The following is a 21,296-nucleotide window of genomic DNA, read 5'->3' as shown; positions in this document are numbered from 1 at the left end:
AGATGTCGAAGTCTTGACTGATTCTGTGTTGGGTCACCTAATGGAACTCATCTGCGGAGTCGTGTATCGAGATGAATTCGACTTCTGCATCATTATTTTTCTCTGGATAGAAGTCTCCATGGACTACGTGCTGCGTCTACGACTTTCAGCCTGATAAAACCTAGGTCATGGAGACTGTTTACTATACTCGGGATCAATTATGTAGGATGAAGTGCACATTTTTCTAACACGGCGTGGAATTAATATCATCCTGATTTTGTGAATGAAAGAATACACATGAGCTAGCAAGGAGTGTAAGACAGAGACAATGGATCGCGAAAAGAAGAAGACAATATTTCTGCAAATTTTGAGCTCCATGCAATTGATATCTTTGTCGTTATCTCTTGATTCTTAATTTTATCATGCAGCTGCTCACTATACAGTGCAAGTAAATGGCTATTGGATTCAATATCAGGTTGCCGACAATCAGTCGAAGGAACTTTGGCCTTTCCTTTTTATCTCTTTGAGTGCTGTGGTGATAGCGACCGCTAGCAATTCAAAGCTTTTTCTTCGCCGTGTGGATGGAGATATCGACCAGAGCATATTTATGGACTTCACAAGGGTGCCAACTTCTAAACGCAATTTCCCTCTCTGTTTTTTGAAGAACTCATGTCGGACGCATCGACCGTATGTAAACGCGGAATGTTTCATTTTGTTCAGACGTAAATCGATGAAATCGACTTGTAGGATAAGCTGTTTTCGGGAATCCTAGTTGAAGAAAATGGTACTTGGGGAAGTTGCATTTCCCTCAGAGTCCCCATCCGTGGGAGAATCATCGTGATCTGGGATTCCAATTGAACCTGGGACTTCAATTGGATCGACCCATCGATTGACTTCAAGGTCCACGGTATGAGCCTTGTGATTGAAACGGCATTGCCAGTTCTTAACACCCTTGCAGTTGGGCTTTTGGCATAGATGGCCCAAGGAACATTTGATTGACCGACACGATCCCGCTCTAGAACAGGGGTGTTGCAGGACGATATGACGAAGAACATCGATGACGGTTTCGGGTACATCGCTGTGGTCATATTGACAACCCATGTCCCCACATTCGCCTGAGAGGTGATAACTGTTACAGATTTTAGCAACCTTTATCCGGCGATAATATTGGTCAAGGGCTTCCGGCGAAGGTGCAGGACAGTAGGTATCGAGTCGGTCCCCATCTCTATTGACGGGGATGTATTCAGTGGACTTCAGATTTAAAGGTGGTAAATGAAGAGAAAGTTGTTCTTGAGAACGGCCTGTAATGTGCGGTGTTGACCAAAGCTGTTTGGGTGATTCATCTTCCGCCCGCGAGAGTTGCTGATTGGACATGACGTGTAGTTTGTTGCAGCCGTTTCCAAACTTGCATATTCCCTGTCGACGTGTCAATTATGTGCTGGCAAAAGGTAGGGAAAAAAAAGCACACGATCAAAATTACGGAGATAAGTGCGGGGTGTGATGTTACCTTTTGATAGTGTTTGCAAATGGCCTTTGTAGAAATTCCATTGGCGCCGTAATTACCATTCGAGCCATTGGTGCCGTTGGTAGGGGAATTGGCCGATTTAGTGTTGACTGGTGGGCCTGGTTTGGTGCCAGAAAGAGATGTAGACATGAAAACGGAGGGCAATTCTTTGATTGGTAGGCCCAATTCTTCGAATTCACGATGGAAGCCGGCGGCCTTGAGGAGAGTGATACGATCACTTCTGCCCCTATATGGGGTCAATAGAGAACCATATCCGGAATCATGACAGCCTGCAAAATAGATATGTCGGCATTGGTTCATATCCGCATAGAGTCGGAACATTTCTGGATAGAGTCAGCTTGAATGTAGTACCCGGTCGAGGAAATGCACTGTCTACCTCTGATCTTAAAATCACTTCCTTCCTTTTTCTCCGCGGCATCCACAAAGTCAAAAAGATCTTGCGACCTATTGAAGGCGGACGAAAATGGCGAGAGAGATCTAGCCTCATGTCCCACCATGCCATTTCGAGCCAAAACCTTGGACAGGCCCAGGACATTAGCATAGACACGGACCATGATGCGACAACGATCGGCTTCAGCACCCATGTTCTGGTGCATGAGCTCCCTGATGGTATCGTTGAGTTCACGGGCGGCATTTATTCCACCATCGCTGCCAGCCCTGATGAAATGTTCTTTGAACTAGAGGAAGACCGTCAGGAGGAGAGAAGACATACGACTCGAAGCATGATCACTCACCAGATATCCATCTCCATCTACCAAGACAAGAACAAAAGGATTACGTTCCTGAAGCTACCATCAGCCTGACATACTCTAGACATGATCAGATACCTATGGGTATCATCATCATCCTCATCATCATACCTGACCACGGGCCTGTTTTTTGTACTTTTCACGGCCTTCCTTGACCTCTTCATAGTCACTCTTCAATGAACTATAATCATTCAAGAGATTTCGAAAGCGTTCCAGGACCGACTGCAAATTATCATGCTGTCTTTGATTATCCACCGAGAGAGATTCCAGTTGATTGTTCAAGGAATCTATATCAGAATCCCGGAGTAGCATGATGATGATGCAGATAGATGGGAAGGCCGAGGCCTGTCCCGAGCGAATTGAAGATCACGACGGTACAATTGATTTTTTTATACAATTCAAGAGATGAACACACAAAAGACAAGGACCTCCTCCTCATCAGAAAAACAAAAGAGAACAAAGAAAAAGAAAAAAGACAAGAAATGAAGTGGAGAAAAAAGAGAAAAACAGTTCAGTTTTGGGAATTTCCCGCTGACCGCCCCGCCTTCCTGCTGAAGTCACCTGATTCTCCTTGCGTTTGTTCGTTTCTTCTGATTGCTGCTTCTTCTGCTGCTGCTGCTGCTGCTGCTGCTTGATGTGTTTGTACTTCATGGGCCTCTACCTAGACTGTTGTATGTACATTTGGGTGTGAGTGTAGCACCCCTGCAGCTATCCCTGTCATGTCAATCCTCCTTTTAGGTAAAGGGTGGCACCATTTGCAGATCCACGAAGTCATCCACTACTTGAAGAATTGACTCTGTGGAATCTACAAACCCAAAGTATCCCATTTTTTTGGCTTTGGACATACTGATAGTACTTTTGGTCAGCTCCCTCTCATTCTTACTTGGCTTCTGTCAGAGTTTTGGGCATTCCGTCTTACCTGAGCTGAAGTGGGTACGTCAGCGTCAATGCCTGGTCCGCAAATCCAAATACCCGATCAACTTCTTTGAGCTCTTTTTCCCGCAATCCATATGTCTCGGCAATATCCTTCCACATCTTCTGTACCTCCGGCCGCTTTGCCCATTCGACAAGAGTAAACCGAGACCGCAACTCCCCTGGCGGTCCATATCCACGAGGTGGTTGAGGATGGCCCCTGATAGTGTGATACTTTGCTCCTGCACTGGTGTCGGGGCCATTCCAGGGAATCTGAAAATGGGCAGCAAGTTTAGGCCAGAATTTACTCCATGTGAATGGGCAATCATCAGCAGCGTTGAAGCTCTCGTCCTTGGCATGGGATGTTAGGACAATCCACTCCGAGAGATAGGCATTGGCCTGGGCACTTGATAGTGACACAGGATTCTCCCATGCGGCTAAATCGCCAGGGAAGTCTAAAGGTTGACCGAGGCGCTTCTGCACGTTCGCGTAGACTGCCAATGGGTAACACAGGTTCATGGCTGCGTCAGGAACGGCGCCTAGGATGTGCGACGGGCGCGTACTATTCCACCCGATGCTATGTTTCTGTGAAAATTCCTTCAGCAGGTCCTCCTGGGAATAGTAGAAATTGGGCTCTGTGTAGACACGCGCGTCTGTCTCTTCTTGGGGAGTCATGGCTGGCCCCAAGTGTATACCATAATATTTGGCTCCCAACTGTAGTAAGACCCGTTTGGGGATGGTTTCATTTATTTCCAAACTTTGCAAAAAGTTGGACAGTAGTTTTGCTATATCATCTTAATCATGTCGTCCTCTTCTTTGGTCCGGGATGGGGTGCTCACTGTTGACCCTGACCATTTCGTCCGCATCACTCCAGAGACCCCCGTCGCCCTTTGGCGCAGGCTGGATATAAGCAAAGAAGAAGACATGATCAGCATGAACTCCTCGGTCTTTTAGTTGTTTTGCAATTCCCTCGGGTGATTGTAGAAGATCTACCGAGACATGTTCAACATGATCAGGCCAGGCTCCGTAAGGTGGCCGACGTGATAGAGCATATATCTTCTTCCATCTGCGAGGTGATTCGGCTAGCACCTTCAACTGATGAGCGCCTGAGATCCCATTACTGCCAGTGACAATTGCTGTAAGACCTTCGACTTCATCGGGGAAAATGGGCAAACCGTGATAGATAGATTTTGATTGAATGAGCTGCGTCATGATCTCCGATTTCAGGATGCAATTTGTGCTAGTTTCAAGTACTACTAGTAGTACTGTTTCTTCGCCGGTCTAGAATTTGCAAAAACATTCAAGCTGGGAATTTGCAAACAGATGTCCAAATCTTGACGTCGGTGAGTATTAAATACTCCGCACTATCCAAGTTCAAGTTGAGTGAGCTCTGGATTTCTCCGCATGATTTCTAATCAGATCATCCATTCTATGCCGTTTTCATCTGCTCTGAAGTCATCATGCGGTTGCAGGCTCCAATTGTTGGTGCATTGGGCAGTAGGAGGAATATAGATTCCGCAGCCTGAAGCTGAAGTTGCCATTATTGGTTTAAATATAAATTCCAAGTACCATGCCTATACACATGGAAAGTCTACTAGCTTTTGTTAGTGTAACAAAAGCTCACTGGAACTTCTGAATGAATGTGCGATTTCTTGCAATTTGCTCCCTCTGGTTCAGGTTGGTCGCAACTCTCGTGCGTGTCAAATTTATTGATATAACCCAAATCCTAAGATACGATATTGCGCGTTGATGAACCCTAGAGATGGGACAATCCTTCCCCGGCAAGCAATACAAATAACGGAGATCACTCATGATTTTTCCTGAGAAATAAAGGATTGGAAAGAGATGGAATATTTTTGAACGCGATCGCTGTTCTTTCGTGTATCTATGCAAACCCCGAAATGCTACTAACAAGTAGACCTGCCAGGCTTTCAATTGATGCTTGCTGTTACTACTAACCCCTACTTTGATGGCTCACATATGAAGTTTTAGTGAGCTGTTCGAGAAAACTTTACATTATGATTTTTTGAGGTGGATGTATTCAATTTGCCAGGTCAATAAAGATCATCAGGATAACCTTCTTGTAATAGAATACTTATTTAGTAAATCTAAGTAGATTTGGATGAGCTGATCATAAAAATATATCTCCGTCCTTCCCTAAACATCACAGTAGACTAGCCCTTTTTCTATTACTCAATGGAAATTGTGAATTAAGAAAAGTGATGCATTGGAATTGAATAAAACATTTCCTACTGTACAGTCTAAGGATACAATTGAATTCCGTGGCTCCCATCTACTCTTGGCTGCCAGTTCGGTGCCCTCAGTTAAACAGAGATCACAATGTGAAAGTGGAGATAATTGCCCATCTAAGTATGCAGGATGCCCCGAGAAGCCCGTGCTGAATGCAAGAAAAGTCAAGGATCGACAGTCGGCTACAATTGGCTCCACACGAAAGTCTGGAGAAGCTCAATTTGGTTCATCGCAGGGCTGTCAGCCTCGGCTTACAATCATGCTCAACCATATGATCCTGCGTGACAGTGCAAATCGGACCGAATCGGATAGTTGGAATATAAACCACTCCGACCCCCTCTTCGATTACGAGTTATGATTTTAGTGGAGTTGCCAGTCTGTCTCTGTATCTTTCAAGCTTTTACTACAACCATCGCCAACATGAAATACGTACTATTTTCGCTGAGCGCGTTTGTCTTTTACGCCATCTTCTATTTCGCCAAGGTCAATGGTCTCGACGCGCTGGGTCAGCAGACTATCGCATCTGGAAAACTGCCTGGTCTCAATGCGCCTCTGCGCAATTTCTATACCGGCGTTGAGCCAATTGATCGCATCCTTACGCTTCTGACGGTCTTCTTCTACCCGACATTGGATGGTCAGAGCCCTGGTCTCCTTCTACACAGTATTGGATTTTCCGGCACTTTTGGCGCGGCTTGGACACTGGTTGTCCTCGAGTCATGGAGGAAGGGAAATGCAGGCACTGTGGCTGCTTAGTAGGTGATCCTTGTGGAGTACCGTAATATGTAGTATAGTCAAACTTACACAGCTGAATAGCCCTATGCTCTTCGGTCTTACAGCTCAAGTCCTGACTTTTGCATTCGCGACACCCCTCTTTTTGGGCCTTCAGCTTGGATCATCAATTACAGCACGTCGACCTGATGCGGATAACATTCGCATTCCTCGAGCTGTACTCGCAGTTTTGCCTGCAATCTTCGTTGTCGGCTTTATGGTACCTAGTCATGCAATGATTCTTCCGGCCCCGGAGGTGATCTCCGTCGACTGGAAACAGATTGCCATTGCAATTTGGCAGCCTTGGCCCGCTTATGTCTCTATTCTGAGCACCGTTGCTTACTTCGTCCTATCACCTTTCCTTTCGGATAATCGACGCGCTTCTATGTCCGGCCTGCGCTGGGTTTACGCTTTCGCATTCCTGAACGCATCAGTTTCCCATATTGTTTCTTGGACCGTCTCTCTGGCTACAGTCTTGGCCCCAGGTCTATTCCAGGATCGATTCGTTGAGTCCTTACACCCGGCCAAGGTTTTTGAGATCCCTCTGCCTTGGTCTGGTCTACAAGTAGACACTGTCGCTGAAGGTGTTCATGCTTTCTTGCGTTGGGATTATCTGATTGGTTCTGCTGGTGTGCTTGTCTGGGCTCTATCCCTCTATACCGTGGCTCACCGACAGCTTCTCAACAACGTATCTTGGATCAGTCTTTTGGTGAAGGTTGGTGTGTTGACAGCTCTGACTGGGCCGACTGGTGCTGCCGTTGAGCTGATTTGGGAGAGAGATGAGCTAGTCTTCAGCGCGACTAGTGAATCGCAACGTGTCACCAAGGCCAAGAAGTCTTCCTAAACCAAATTCAAGTGGATAAGGAGTGATCTAAGTGAAGTATATTACCAACAGCTGTGCTTCAGACTGTCTATTTATTCAGGCTCTATGGTTTTCAGATTCTTCAGAAAATGATAACCTGTAAAAGAACAACCGGCAATTGATGGGATAGGATGAGCGACAGACTCGAGCTTGAAGGCTTGGTAAAGGATTTTGCACTGCTGACAGTCTCAAAAAAGAGAATTTGATATGACAAAATTCTATCAATAGCACTCTACATCCGTGAATAGTTTGCATTACTGCTGTCACGCTCAACTGTATGATACTCGAATTTCATTCAAAGATTGTCCAGGACTTTATAAATCTCCGTTACATATGCTTTCGTGGTCTCCTTCCCAACCGTAGCTTGTTCCATTTTGTTCATGGTAAAGGTGATAGTCGCTCGACGATCAAGGTCCATAATTATAATTGAACCTCCCCATCCACCCCAGAAACAAATACGCCCATTTGGAATCCAGGGAAAGGAATCAGGAGAAGGCAGCGCAAATCCGAGACCATATCGCACAAAATAGAAGAGAACAGCATCTGGTCCAGATATCTGTTCCTGCAGTGCCTTTTCAATGGTCTCTGGGGATAGATATTGCTTCCCATCAACAATTCCATTCTGAGAAATAATTGAACCGATTCGGGCCAGAGCTCGAGCATTAGAAACACCACCCACTCCACCCATCCCAGCTTTCCAGAATTCAGGAGTGTTGCAAATTTCCGGAGAACCGAGATGAAATGAGCCAAGATATGTTTTCGATGTAACACCGTTGGGATCAAGTTGAGCGAAATCTTCAGCAGAAGGTGGAGGAGGTAAAAAGACCGGTGCAATGCGTGGCCACTCGCTTTCGGGAGTTGCAAGACTGAAATCCGCGCCTAAAGGCTTCGCAATCTCATCCGTGATGAATTGATGCAGCGGTTTACCACTCACACGCTCCACGATCTCATGAACCAAATGACCTTGGTTAGTCAGGTGGTATGCATTAAGTTCACCGGGAGTATGCCAGGGTGCCTGTGTAGCAAGTTTTGCATTGGTAGATTTGAGGTCAAAAACATCCTTCCAGGTCAGCTTATGTGAAGTATCCCAGCTAGAAACACCGGATGAATGACTTAGGATATGAGACACTTTGACATTTTCTTTCCCATTGACTCCGAACTCAGGCCAGTATTTTGCTACATTCTCATTGACGTCCAGTAATCCGCGATCGACGAGAATTAGGGCAGCGAGGTTGGAAACGACCTTGGAGCATGACCATACAGGTGTTATAGTGTCTTCTTCCCATGGGACAGTCTTTGCCTCGTCTTTATAACCGCCCCAGATATCGATAACATTCTTACCATCGATATTTACACAAAGAGATGCGCCAATCTCCTCGCCTTCTGCCAATTTCTTTTCGAGAAGATCGCGGACAGATTTGAAGGCGGGGTCACATTGACCGTGTGTGGTACTAGCCATGGCGTTCAATAATATCACTAAATGATCAAGACTTTGGGAAGCCAAGGGATGTTAAGTGAACTGAAATGAAGGATTGTCCTACTTTGAGCTGGACTTAAATAAAAAGCCAAAGCACGCTGGATGAGAGACTATTTATACTAGCATAACCGATACTTGTTGCTTATAAATGTCTCCAACTCGTAATATAGCGCCAACCGGCTCGCACTAGAAGGATTTGGAGCTAGACTAGGACAAAACAAGTCGATTACTACGATACAATAATGCTGACTATTTTGTGGGTCGTCGTTTGGGGTCGAAATTCTGCGGCTGTGAGGATCATGAAGAATGATTGGGGAGATTCTGGGCGAAAGAACAACGCCGCGCAACTTTTTGAAACCCAGAGTGTGAAAGTAAGCTACCACCTAGACTGTGATTCGTTGCTAAGTATGACCAACGAAAAAGAAGGCCAGGGCGCAGGTTATTTGCATTCAATTAAGCCCCCCTTACCCCAAATCAAAAATCATGTATGAGAAGCCCACAAACTGGTTCTACCGATGGTATCTTCACTCAGGCAATATAGATAAACTACAAGCTTCCAGGCTGAACTACGAAATAAATAGAGAGATTTAATGATATTTACCGATCCGCGGCCCGATGACAGCTGCGGCAGACCCATCGGCTGATGATGATCACTGCTATTTCTCGGGTGATTCTGCACTGTTTGGGTCTTGTACATACCAAAAACCAACTTAAGTGCTATTAATTCCATGGTAAATGATTTAAATCCTTTTCTGAAAATTAGCTACTCCCATTTTTATTTATCCCCTGTTTTAAAAGATAGGAAAAGTAATCAAAAATCAAACCACCGAATATACTCTGTGGCCGGTTAGAGCGGCGTGGATCGGATCAACCGGGGAAGAAATCATCAATCGATGACGCCGTCGACCGCCGAGTATAAAAGGTAAGTCATGAGCCAGCAAAAGATAGAGAAAAAGAAAAAGAAAGAAAAAGGGACAAGGAACTCGGACTTGTCAACAAAAGAGAAGAGGTTTTTCTCCATCGAAGAAGTCTACGATCCAACAGTAAAATATCTCCGATCATGGAGCATGAAGCCGCTCCATCCCCACACGAATCCATCTCCGTCTCCAGCGATAGTGACAATCTCACAGCTGTACCAACAAGTCGAGACCGTTGTGACTCTCAATATGCAGATATTCGTTCCGGTACACTCTCCCGCCGACAAACGAATCTAAATAATGTCGAACTCGAGCGCATCGAAACCTATCGTTTACAACACCGGTCGACCGTAGGATCTGGACCCGGAGTAGCTCCACGAAGCGAATGGTTACCGATGGGCGCCGAAAAGCCTTACCCTCCAGACCTACCAGATCCAGAACAATTCATCGTGGAATTCACTGGCTCGAATGATCCTTTGCATCCTCAGAATTGGTCTCTCTACAAACGGATCGGAATATCCGCTACCTTGGCCTATACCACGTTCGTTTCCTCCTTTGCAAGTGCAATATATTCCGCTGCTACATTGGCAATATCACAAAACTTTCACATTAGCACGGAGGTGGCTATCCTCGGTGTCACATTATACGTTTTGGGATTTGCTTCGGGTCCGACATTATGGGCTCCTATGAGTGAATTGATTGGGAGGAAAATGCCGATTATCGTGGGCATGTTTGGATATTCTATTTTCACGATTGCAACTGCTACTTCAAAGGATGTACAGACATTAATGTTGAGTCGGTTCTTTGCTGGATTCTTCTCAGCTAGTCCCATCGCAATTGTTCCGGCTGTCTTTGCGGATATCTGGAATAATCAGACTCGTGGTGTGGCGATCGCGATGTTTGCAATGGCGGTTTTCGTTGGTCCCTTTGCATCACCTTTCACTGGAGGATTTATCACCATGTCTTACCTAGGCTGGAGATGGACCATGTACATTGCGGCTATTATGGGATTTTTGGCAGTCGGACTTTGCGTGCTGTTCCTGAAAGAGACATACGCACCGGCAATTCTAGTCGAGAAAGCAAAGACTCTTCGGCGACAGACTCATAATTGGGGTATCCGTGCTAGGCAAGAGGAGGTTGAGCTTGACTGGGAGGAGCTCATCACCAATAATTTCAGTCGACCATTCCGAATGCTCTTCACAGAGCCAATTGTGTTCCTCGTAAGTTGCTGTTGCATACTACTTACGTGGATTTTCTGCTAATCTTGGGGGTATCATTGAAGATTTCAATTTGGATGAGTTTCGTATACGGCTTAATGTATGCACTTCTTAGTGCATATCCAGTTGTTTTCCAGCAAATTCATGGCATGAACCTTGGCGTGGGCAGTCTTCCTTTCATCGGACTTATCATCGGTGAATTTCTAGCCGGAGCTTACATTCTATATGATCAAAGAGCATACTCCAAAAAGCTGGCCGATAATCACAACATCCCAATTCCTGAATGGCGACTTCCACCATCGATTCTTGGAGGTGTTTGCTTTACGATCGGACTCTTCTGGTTCGGTTGGACAGGCTGGACGAAGTCAATTCACTGGATGGCACCGACTGCGAGTGGTGTTATCACTGGGTTTGGGATCTATGTGATCTTCTTACAATGCTTCAACTATTTGATTGATTCATACCTGACATTGTGAGTCATATCCTCCTAGTCCGATGTCTCCATTTCGCTGTGGAGATTCGTCTACTTCTTAGTACTAACCCGTTTATAGTGCTGCATCTGTGTTTGCCGCGAATACAATCATGCGGTCGGCGGTCGGTGCTGCGTTTCCTCTATTTTCAAAACAGATGTTTCAAAATCTGGGGGTACAATGGGCTGGCACGCTACTTGGCTGCCTCGCTCTCATAATGGTCCCTATCCCACTTGCCTTCATCAAGTGGGGTCCGGCCTTGAGGAAAAAGTCCAAGTTTGCACCGATCTTCGGGCCGATGGAGACGTCCGAGAAAGAACCGCGTGCATCTGTATGATTGATGGAGCAGGAAAACGTAAGAAGAGTGATTTGTATATTGTCAGCCTAGAATAGACTAAATGATTCAATTTCACCAGATTCATTTCTCATATTAGACCATCTCTCCTTTCAGATTGCTAGTTATGAAAATTCTTAGTATGAAAAAGATGACTGGAGATTTTATTCATCGGATGCCTCCCGATAGCCGAGTTACCTAAATGGGTAAAGTATAGATACCTCATGTCCATCTTCAATCCCCGGACTCGGGGATCAGAATATCTTCCAGGATCGTATGCACTTGAATTCCCCCGGATAATGCTTAACTTCCTGCATCTCGATTATACCCTATGAGAACGTATCAGTTGCGGATTGATTGCATATACTGACCCGGTCGGTAGGGTCCGATTCTTCTTATCGATGAACCCTGTTAATCAACTGTCATTCTGATGGGTTGTTCTATCTTTACATCACGATAAGAGTTCCATTCTGGAAAGAATCTCACGGTTGCCAAGACACTAGGGTGCAGCCTTGGCGTTTCATTGCGTGCTTCACACAAGTTGAGTCTCTCTTCCATTTTACCAGTAACAATTTCTCAGCGATGATTCTTCAATTTTCAAATGCATAGAACGTCAATATTCATGTTTGATATTCTTCATATAGATTCTCTCGGGCTGTCAATTTTTTTTTCGCCCGCTAAAGACCCACCACTGTTGCCGAGCTTGGACCCATGGGATGGGTAACAGTTGGACGCCCAACGAACCAATTACTTAGCCGGTAAAAAGATCCCAGACCAACCGCCAAGCCGCCAAGTTAGCCAGAGGCGGAGATAGCTGGGACGGATGGCGAGCAGGCGAATTTTTTTTTCAGGCAAAGCTTATCAGAGGGGTGTGGTTGGCGGAGAAGCCGGATGACTTTTGATTTAATTCCAGTGGCTTTTGCAGCTCTCTTAAATGTTTTTGCTTCGTGTAAACTCCCTTTAAATACTGCGTCGCAAACCGACTGCAGTAGTTACTCCATACCCCTGTGCCGTGGATTAGCAGTCTTGACATTCTAGTCCTGCCAGTATGGGTGTGAATACTTGGATCCACGATACTAATCTGCGGATTGCGCGCAGCCCCGTGGGGAGATGGTTTCGTCTGGAGAATTCCGGCCATGTGAGTAGTACTTTTTTCTTTTCTTAACGGAATAACTGGGATTTTCAGATCCAAGTAGAGAACATGGACGTTGACGCAATTTGTATAATAGCCCCGGGAGCGAAAAGGAAGTTATTTCTTCACCGAGTTACGTGCTGGTCTTGCCACTTTCTTCGCCATGGCATATATCATTTCCGTCAACAGTAATATCACTTCGGAGACTGGTGGAACATGCGTGTGTCCTGCTGAGAGTATGGGAGACCACTGTGCGACGAACCCCGAGTATCTTCTCTGCGTGCAAGAAATCAAGCGCGACATTGTGACTGCGACTGCAGCTATCGCAGCTCTATCTACTTTCTGCATGGGATTCTTCGCCAACTTGCCCATCGCGTTGGCGCCTGGTATGGGCTTGAACGCGTACTTTGCTTATACCGTCGTTGGTTTTCATGGCAATGGCCTGATTCCATACTCGGTTGCTCTGACTGCTGTGTTTGTGGAGGGTTGGGTATTCTTCGGGTTGACCTTGATTGGAATGCGACAGTGGCTTGCACGGGCACTACCATCCTCCATTAAGCTTGCCACTGGAGTTGGAATCGGGTTGTATCTTGCACTCATTGGTCTCACGTATAGTGCTGGTATTGGCTTGGTCCAAGGTGCAACTGATACTCCTATCGAACTGGCCGGGTGTCTCGAGGAGAACTTCGATCCAGACACCGGTCTTTGTATGAGCAGTGCAAAGATGCGCAGTCCGACTATGTGGGTTGGTATCTTCTGCGGTGGCATTTTCACTGCTATGTTGATGATGTATCGCGTGAAGGGAGCAGTCATCGCAGGAATTCTTCTTGTCTCCATCATCTCCTGGCCTCGAACTACCCCAGTCACCTATTTCCCGTACACAGATATCGGGACGAGCAATTTCGATTTCTTCAAGAAAGTCGTCACGTTTCATCCTATCAAACATACCCTTCTTGCTCAAGATTGGAATATCTCCGGTCATGGAGGCCAATTTGGATTAGCATTTATCACATTCTTGGTTCGTTCTGATACACACGTTCGTTTTATTTTTGAATCTTCCCGCTGACCATTTCCAGTATGTCGATATTTTGGACACCACCGGTACAATGTACTCTATGGCTCGATTTGCCGGCACCATCGACGAGAAGACACAGGACTTTGAGGGTAGCGCCATGGCATATGTAAGCAGATACAGCTTTGTCAACTCAACTTCAAATCCCAAACTAACATCCTCCAGATGGTCGATGCTATTTCGATCTCCATCGGCTCTCTTTTCGGCACTCCCCCGGTAACAGCATTCGTCGAGTCCGGTGCAGGTATCTCAGAAGGTGGCAAAACAGGCCTGACATCCTGTATGACTGGAATCGCCTTCTTCATCTCAGTTTTCTTCGCCCCCATCTTCGCTTCAATTCCACCCTGGGCAACGGGATGTACCCTCGTCATCGTCGGCGCCCTAATGGCCAAAGCAGCCGCTGACATCAACTGGCGCTACTACGGCGACGCAATTCCGGCATTCCTGACTATCGCCATCATGCCCTTCACATATAGTATTGCATACGGTCTTATCGCGGGTATCCTCAGCTATATCACCCTGAATGGTGGTGCTTGGATTATCGAGAAGGCCACTGGTGGTCGTATCGTTCCGCCAAACAAGGATGAGTCGGATCCATGGTCTTGGAAGGTCCCGGGTGGATTCTTCCCTCCGTGGGTGAAGCGTGCTGCTTCGGGGAAGAAGGACTTTTGGCGTCCGGATGAGGAGAGGGCTATGCCGGAGGAGTATGGTTCTTTCGGTTCGTCCGAGCAGGAGCGTGTGACTGATGAGAAGGGCCAGAATGCTGATCCCGTCGTCGGCAAGCCATTGTAATTGACGAGTTTCGTGGTTTTGTAAATGCTGGTAATTGTACCAAAGGTACTTTATACTAGGAATTGGTTAGTAAATAGTGATAATATGAAATTTCAAATGCAAATAATAATGAACACCGCACCCATGTTTACACCGTAAGTTTCACTCTCGTCTTGATTAGCTCTATTATGCTCTCAAATAACGGATATACCCCAGGCTGGAGGTGACAGCACTTGCTTATCCCAGGCAAATTATCTCGATTCCGAGCCAAAGAGCCGGCGCAAGTTATTCAATGTCATCTATATTGCGACAAGTGCGTGTTCTGCTCTATTATCGGAAACATCCTCAAACCAATCGCACGATTCAACTCGTAGAAGTTCTGTATATTTGATAACTTTCAGGAGTGCGTCCAACGCTGCCTTACTGGACTGTGTTATAAAACTCCGGAATGGATAATATGGTAAGTAATCATTAGTTGAACATAATATGTAACGAAGAAATGAAGAGCTGGATGTGAATCTCCTATCAAAGCCACATGAAGTAATCGCGTGAAGCAGCATGCGCGCGTGAAATATTGGGATGTGTAAAGTCGTCTACAGCAACGGAAATTGGATGCCAATTGATAGTTTTGATTGCGGAGCACAAAAGCGTGGGGTGATCGGTGGAACCACTCGCTTTAGCTCGTTGGGCACTGACAAATACTACTACCTACGGTAGTACATTAGTGGTGAAGGGCTCCGTCATCCATCCTAAGCTCCCTGGCAGACGGGGATAGTACAGCCTGCCGCGTATCCGAGTTGCCAAATATGGTTGCTCATTGGATTCGAGATCCACACCTCCCCGATGATCCAGTAATTTCGGGCTACGGAGCCGGGGAGAAATTGAGCAGATCCCGATATTTGTTGGGGCATTGAAAGTTTCAAGTGGTAGTGTACAGTAGCTCTGGACTTGCAGATCCCCGGATATTGATAAGTCGAAAATCACAGTAATATGCCGCAGCAATTTCATGGCCCAGGAAGAAATGAGCTGCGTCAAAGCGAACGTTCCAGAAAAAAATACACTGAGCCGCTTGGGCTTCTTTGAGGTAGCGATTGAAAGCATTGTTGCCAATGTTGCCTTTATGCAAGTAAGCATCCAGATCAAACTCATAGTCTCCATCAGCATAAAGTCCTGTTTGAATAAGTATTTAAGCAATAAGCACTTGTTCGAGACTACAAGACAAATTACAGTGTATGAACCTTCACATTATGTGTAGTGCAAATCGTGAAAGAGGCGTGTGTGCAGAGCTAAGGCAGCTAGGGTTGGTATGTGACGACGGAGGACCTTTGACATATGAGCCTCACCCATTAACTATGGTACCGGTACCCGATTAGAACTGTGGGACAATAAAAATTCCCACGAGGACGGTAAGTCAGCCCCGCTGATCACATAGGGATCGTCGGTAACTGGATCATGATGGTGATTGGATAATCTCTGCATTGAAGGTGACTTATACTGTGCCAACGGAAAAGACCAACACCTTGATGCGTTCATTAGTCGGATCTCCATCCCGGACTAAGGGAGTACTACCCCAACAGAAGAAGTCACAGTACATATCGCTCTGAATAACTCCGCGGAGCAAACTATTCCACACGAAGAAACATTAGAAGATCGGAAATCTGCGCTATACAGTAGCTCAACGAAACATTCACAGCTTCCCTGTTAATCGTATTTGCTTTGAGAAAATACGAAAACGAAAATTGGAACATAAATGTCTTATAACCAAGATTTAGGCCAAGGTTTCTTTTGACGCGGACTCCAAGACAAAAAAAAAATCTCGGAGATTGCTCTTGTTGACTCTGCACCTAACGGGACAGCCCAGCTCTTTTCTCAAGACGTCTCACTTCGTGAATAGTTGGAAGCAACATCCGGTCCCACTTTTATTTTTTTTATTTTTTTTTTTCGAGATTCGCGCACTATTTCTCCATAACGATGGTCCCCGCGACCCAATAATCATACGTGAACCTCGACATTGCGGTCCCTTCCCACCAGCCACTATCATATTAGAGGAGAAGTAAAGTTGACTAGTCGGATCGGTCGCGACGAGTAACAACTTGGCCTCTGCGGCCTTTCACTCCACCGAAGCATAGTCCCAGTCCTAGAAAGTTCCTTTGACAACTGCGGGGTCTCTGTTGAATGTCGTCAGATAGAAATTAGGCAATCAAACGGGCTGAGAACATCGCGTTTGATCAGCGCGTAGCTCAAGGGGCTTAACAAGTGTACCCCGACGAAAATTGCCTGAAATCATCATCGGTTATATTGTGAGAAGGCCGGGCATGGATCCTTAGCGTTTGTGTCGCTTTTATTGTGTGGTCCGTGCTCGATGTCCGGCGCCGACGAGTTGAGGCCACTTCGGCCCTCGAACGAAGACAGTCCTTCGTCCGATTTATTCGAAGACGAAAATGGTCGAAGAAGAAATGTGCGAACGGCATGCACAGAATGTAAGAGACGAAAACTGAAGGTAAATATATATATTCTTGCACCTCTAAGTTCTCCCATCAGTCGGAAGTCAGGAGGGATACTGACATTTATGCACTGTACTTGAAGTGTTCAGGAACAGCACCGTGCGATAAATGTTTAAAATCAGGAACGAGATGCCATATCGACGAGAAGGGCGACCAGCGCCGGAAACAAGTTCTCAAACGCAAGATTGAAACTGTGGAGGATCATGGTGATTTGTTAGATCGCCTTGTTTCAACACTTCGCGATGCAGATAGATCCAGTGCCATGCATCTGGTCAATATGATCCGCAGTCAAGCCAAGCCAGAGGCTCTCCGTGACTTTATTGATGACTTGCGGGAAAGACCGAGGTTGGAAAAAACGCCGGAGCTAATTGATGCCATTAGTGGTGTACGTGAATGGCACTTAAAACATCGAAAGGATGAGGCGTCCTCCTCCAATGACAAAAAGTCTCCGGCCACGAGGCCTTTGTTCAATGTTCCCGCGTGGCCGTGGACGACGTTGACAGATGACGATGAGTTCGTCTCGAATCTGATCTCTCTTTGGTTCACCTGGATACATCCGTTTTTGAATTGGTTGGACCGGGATCTTTTTATTCGTGATATGCAGTCGGGAGATTTGAAATCTGAATTTTGCTCTCCCTTTCTAGTCAATATCATGTTGGCTGAAGCTGCTGTAAGACCGCCGCGCCAAGTTTGCGATATGGATATTGACTGGAAAAAATATCAGGTGTACTCAGACGATCCCAGAGCGTTCACAGTGGCAGCACAAGAGTGGTCCAGGGGTCTGCAATTCTATAAAGAAGCCAAACTCCTCCTTGATACCGAACAACTCAACATTACTATACCATATGTCCAGGGGCTTGCTAGTATGTACGTTTGGTAAGATAACACTCGAATGTCCGGAAGCAAGCTATTATCAGTTGACATTCGGATCATCGTCAGCTCTTGTATGATAGGGAACGATCGTGTTGGTTGGCTTTACATCAGCCAGCTTGCATATGCGGCGCGGGAACTTTCCCAGAAACATAGAACACCACCCAAGGATGCCGACAAAAATATTTTGCGCAAGGCAAGGGCGATAGAACATACCCTGTGGGGGGGTTTTCAATTTGACGGCGTAGGATCTATCCATTTCGTACACATTTCCTCCACGGGATAGTAATGCTGATACATCTTTCAACTGCCACAGGATGACCTCTCTGTCGTATCAAAAAGGATGCATGATGAAGGCCCCACGAACGACATATCTCACGAAGGCTGACAATGGCAAGGCCAAAGTTGTTGCTGATGACTGGACAGACTTCCCCATTCGATCAAATACTGTTCAATCCCAGACCCAAGACCTTTTCGATATGTTTTGCCAAGTGAGTCGAATAACACATGATCTTAGCTGGTCGTTGTTCGAAAAGGGCGACAAAAAACAAGTATTGGATCCGGAATTCGTAAGGATTGTTGATGATGCCTACGATCGACTCGAAACCTGGTATAGAGGATTTCCGGCTTCCCTGAAAATCGATCACGCCCCTCCTCATGTGTTAAGTTTCCAGTCCGTTTTATTTCTATTCCTGAGTCAAGAACATTGTTAACTTCTCGTAGCATGAAGTACCACACTATCATCCAGACCATGTATGGAGTTTTGAAAGACGTACCTAATTCTGAAGACATGAAAATCGATCCAGAGTGGGAACAGAGAACGCGCGACAGAGCGAAGAGGCTATGTGTGAACTCCGCATGCGAGATAGCACGACTGATTAGCGTTCATCGTGACCTCTGGACACTTAGCCGCATGGCGGGAGTGAATATCCATTGGGTTACCGTTTCAATGTTCACCCTTCTTCCGTGTCTTGACGCTCCCGCAAACCGGGTAGCAATTGGTGACCTCGCTCACGCGGCTCGATCATTTGCTCATCGCTGGTCGTTGGGCAAGGGTATGCTCCGAATCTTCCAAGTGACTGCCAGGCAGAAGAAGATATCGCTGCCAGCCAAGGCACGGAGTAACTTGGTGAAATTCGAGGCCAATAATTGGAGTCTTGATGATGGCAAAATGTTCCGCAGTCAATACCCCAACTTCGCCAATTCGATGAAACGAGGAGAGGTGGATGAAGTTGAGTTGGATAAGTTCCTGGCGAAGTTCGATGCGATGTATTTCACGGACTATGGGGATGATGTGATCGAGTCATCGGGTAAAGAAGAGATCGTTGATGAGCATGGGACGCCTCCAAGCGAAAGTGAACTTGAAGCAATGCTCGAGGAGTATGGAAAAGATGATTTTGAGAACTCTGATGACTCTGACGATTTATCTGCGGGATATGAGGATTTTGAGGATGATTCAGGTGACGAAGGTGATGAAAGTGATGAAGGTGTATCAAGTGATGAAGATGACGGAAGTGACGAAGAGGATGATTCTGATTCTGATTCTGATGACGAGATGGAACGTAATCTCTCAGTTGAAACCAAGGAGCAGGTCCCTGGGACAGGTCCTTCACCCACCTCCTAGCAACGTTGGGATACAAATCCTATAAGATAGCCGAACAGTTTCACAATGATCAATGACATTTGCAGGCATCATGAATGCGGAATTATAGTAGAGACAAATAGGATGAATGCTCTGGACCTGGAGTGAAGGAGTATGCTGAATGGAAAGATGAGAATTCGGTGAGAAACGGAAGAAACTCCCATTGTGGCGCCCGGAAGTCTTTTCCATTGCACCAACAGCGACAATTCTTTCTTTGCGGATGATCCAGAAGATCTAGGAAATAATAATAGCGAGAAGAGTCTCTACGTTCTTTCATATCTGATTTGTAGTTTCGTAGATATCAATCCTCACAAGGGGGAGAAAGGTAGGATTGAATTATGAGGTATACTCCCAGTAACTACCATGGATATCAGCGATTCAATTTGGACCAGAGAGGATCCACGCAGGAAAAGGAACCCGTGACACACGGTAAGGGACAAGCATGTCAGTCATTATTATCGTCTGCAAAAAAACAGGATCCCGTGGCTAAACAAAGACATCAACATCAACGTTGGCAATCCCCCTTTCCATTGGAGGGTGCACGTTCGCAAACACCTGCAATTCACATTGAGATGGGTATTCAATTGGAAGAAGAGAAACAGCAACGGCAGATACCGCGAGGATAGAAGATCATTCGTACTCCGTCCTCCCTCGGGCCTTAGGTAGTACCACAAGATGGGAAGCCGCACCCACGCAGCTACTCAATTCGCAGCTTCGCACACGTATGAGCAAGAGGAAATTGAGGATGGGGAGAGAAATCTGGAGGCAGAAGAAATAAAGACAGTCGTCTTCCGACAGACCGATCACAACAATCATTAGTCGGTAGTCTCATACGACTCTTTCTCGGCCTTCCTCTTCATCCACCGACGATAGGCAAAGAGCGAAATAATGCCGACCACGACAATGAAGACAATGACAAAGACCAAGACGACCCCACGGTTTCGGTCAGCCCAGTTTCCCCGCTTCGTCAGAGTATGGAGGCTATTGGGATCCACATGCTTGATCAGATGGAGGGCTGGCATGGTGGTGAGCTGGGGTTGAGATCAGAGCTGGCGAGCTAGCGATGGTGAATCAGATCAGTCAATGCCTCAGAACAGAAGATATATGAGCTAATGGAAGGGAATAACATACAAATGAGATGATCAAGTCCGCGACTCTGATGTTGTTTAACGTGTATCGAGGTGACCCGGCGAAAGGTCAAGAAGCGCGTAGCCTGTGAATTCGACTGCACAGCACGTTGCGTGAGCTCGGCAGAACCCAGTGAGTCTCAAGGTCAATCGCGATTAGAAAAGGCGAGGTCAAATGGAAGAGGAGATTTTCCAAAGACAAAAAAGATGGAAGCCGGCGAGGAAAGAGCAAGTGCAGTCACGGGAACCACGACAGTCACGGAAGTGTCACACCTCATCAACTTAAAATGAGTCTACAAGAAAAGGTCAAAGGATTAAAAGATGAATTCCGCGTCAAATTTTGCACTTGAAACCTGTCAACTTCGGCAGGCAACGGACCAGCTATCGATGATGCGACGTGAATTCTAGGGTGACCCAGCATTCTACTGGCGAATTAAGGCTTGCACAAAAGGTTCAGTGACAGCCAGCGCAGCCCATTGAGCCTATTGATTGGCTTGATTTGTATTGATACCATGGTTGGTAAGTGCCCAAATGGTATTGTTGAGGCAATCAGAGTCAAGTACGTCAAGATTGAGCTCCGGCTGTCTCCGTCAAAGCTTTCCCCGCAGACACAAAGACCCGCTTTGATCACTCGCGTTTCCTGCTTTATATTCAATATTTTCATTCATTTCAGCAATTGCTGGTTTAAGTGAGAATTTTATTTGAATCCTACTGACAC

At 46.1% G+C, this 21,296-nt stretch overlaps 8 protein-coding genes across 8 annotated transcripts; 4 read left to right on the top strand and 4 right to left on the bottom strand.

Moving 5' to 3' along the window:
• Positions 1-747: 747 nt before the first annotated feature.
• On the bottom strand, positions 748-2,565 carry N7469_000939 (uncharacterized protein; the record flags this gene model as incomplete). Its single annotated transcript, XM_056639859.1, has 5 exons — positions 748-1,395; positions 1,460-1,827; positions 1,881-2,181; positions 2,239-2,286; positions 2,365-2,565. The coding sequence occupies 5 exons, from the start codon at positions 2,563-2,565 to the stop codon at positions 748-750; spliced, it is 1,566 nt and encodes a 521-aa protein (XP_056505616.1).
• Positions 2,566-2,987: 422 nt separating this feature from the next.
• Positions 2,988-4,377, bottom strand: N7469_000938 (SDR family oxidoreductase; the record flags this gene model as incomplete). Its single annotated transcript, XM_056639858.1, has 3 exons — positions 2,988-3,135; positions 3,173-3,950; positions 4,005-4,377. 3 exons carry the CDS (start codon positions 4,375-4,377, stop codon positions 2,988-2,990), a joined length of 1,299 nt encoding a protein of 432 aa, XP_056505615.1.
• Positions 4,378-5,835: 1,458 nt separating this feature from the next.
• Positions 5,836-7,027, top strand: N7469_000937 (uncharacterized protein; the record flags this gene model as incomplete). The annotated part of the gene is made up of 2 exons (XM_056639857.1): positions 5,836-6,167; positions 6,229-7,027. 2 exons carry the CDS (start codon positions 5,836-5,838, stop codon positions 7,025-7,027), a joined length of 1,131 nt encoding a protein of 376 aa, XP_056505614.1.
• A 313-nt stretch (positions 7,028-7,340) lies between these two features.
• On the bottom strand, positions 7,341-8,504 carry N7469_000936 (serine hydrolase domain-containing protein; the record flags this gene model as incomplete). Its single annotated transcript, XM_056639856.1, has 1 exon — positions 7,341-8,504. The coding sequence occupies one exon, from the start codon at positions 8,502-8,504 to the stop codon at positions 7,341-7,343; it is 1,164 nt and encodes a 387-aa protein (XP_056505613.1).
• Positions 8,505-9,582: 1,078 nt separating this feature from the next.
• N7469_000935 (MFS transporter) lies at positions 9,583-11,463 on the top strand (the record flags this gene model as incomplete). Its single annotated transcript, XM_056639855.1, has 3 exons — positions 9,583-10,659; positions 10,722-11,128; positions 11,208-11,463. 3 exons carry the CDS (start codon positions 9,583-9,585, stop codon positions 11,461-11,463), a joined length of 1,740 nt encoding a protein of 579 aa, XP_056505612.1.
• A 1,015-nt stretch (positions 11,464-12,478) lies between these two features.
• Positions 12,479-14,456, top strand: N7469_000934 (NCS2 family permease; the record flags this gene model as incomplete). Its single annotated transcript, XM_056639854.1, has 4 exons — positions 12,479-12,598; positions 12,690-13,610; positions 13,669-13,773; positions 13,830-14,456. The coding sequence occupies exons 1-4, from the start codon at positions 12,509-12,511 to the stop codon at positions 14,454-14,456; spliced, it is 1,743 nt and encodes a 580-aa protein (XP_056505611.1). The 5' UTR covers positions 12,479-12,508.
• Positions 14,457-16,876: 2,420 nt separating this feature from the next.
• Positions 16,877-19,433, top strand: N7469_000933 (fungal specific transcription factor domain-containing protein; the record flags this gene model as incomplete). The annotated part of the gene is made up of 4 exons (XM_056639853.1): positions 16,877-16,915; positions 16,977-17,806; positions 18,126-18,482; positions 18,533-19,433. The coding sequence occupies 4 exons, from the start codon at positions 16,877-16,879 to the stop codon at positions 19,431-19,433; spliced, it is 2,127 nt and encodes a 708-aa protein (XP_056505610.1).
• Positions 19,434-20,266: 833 nt separating this feature from the next.
• N7469_000932 (uncharacterized protein) lies at positions 20,267-20,473 on the bottom strand (the record flags this gene model as incomplete). Its single annotated transcript, XM_056639852.1, has 1 exon — positions 20,267-20,473. The coding sequence occupies one exon, from the start codon at positions 20,471-20,473 to the stop codon at positions 20,267-20,269; it is 207 nt and encodes a 68-aa protein (XP_056505609.1).
• Between the last annotated feature and the right edge of the window lie 823 nt (positions 20,474-21,296).

Source organism: Penicillium citrinum (assembly GCF_028827155.1).
Source record: "Penicillium citrinum strain IBT 23319 chromosome Unknown utg000001l:1.0-4955037.0:1.0-4956770.0, whole genome shotgun sequence".
Taxonomy (NCBI): Eukaryota; Fungi; Ascomycota; class Eurotiomycetes; order Eurotiales; family Aspergillaceae; genus Penicillium; species Penicillium citrinum.
Note: the sequence above shows the minus strand (reverse complement) of the source record. Positions and strands in the feature narration are given on the sequence as shown.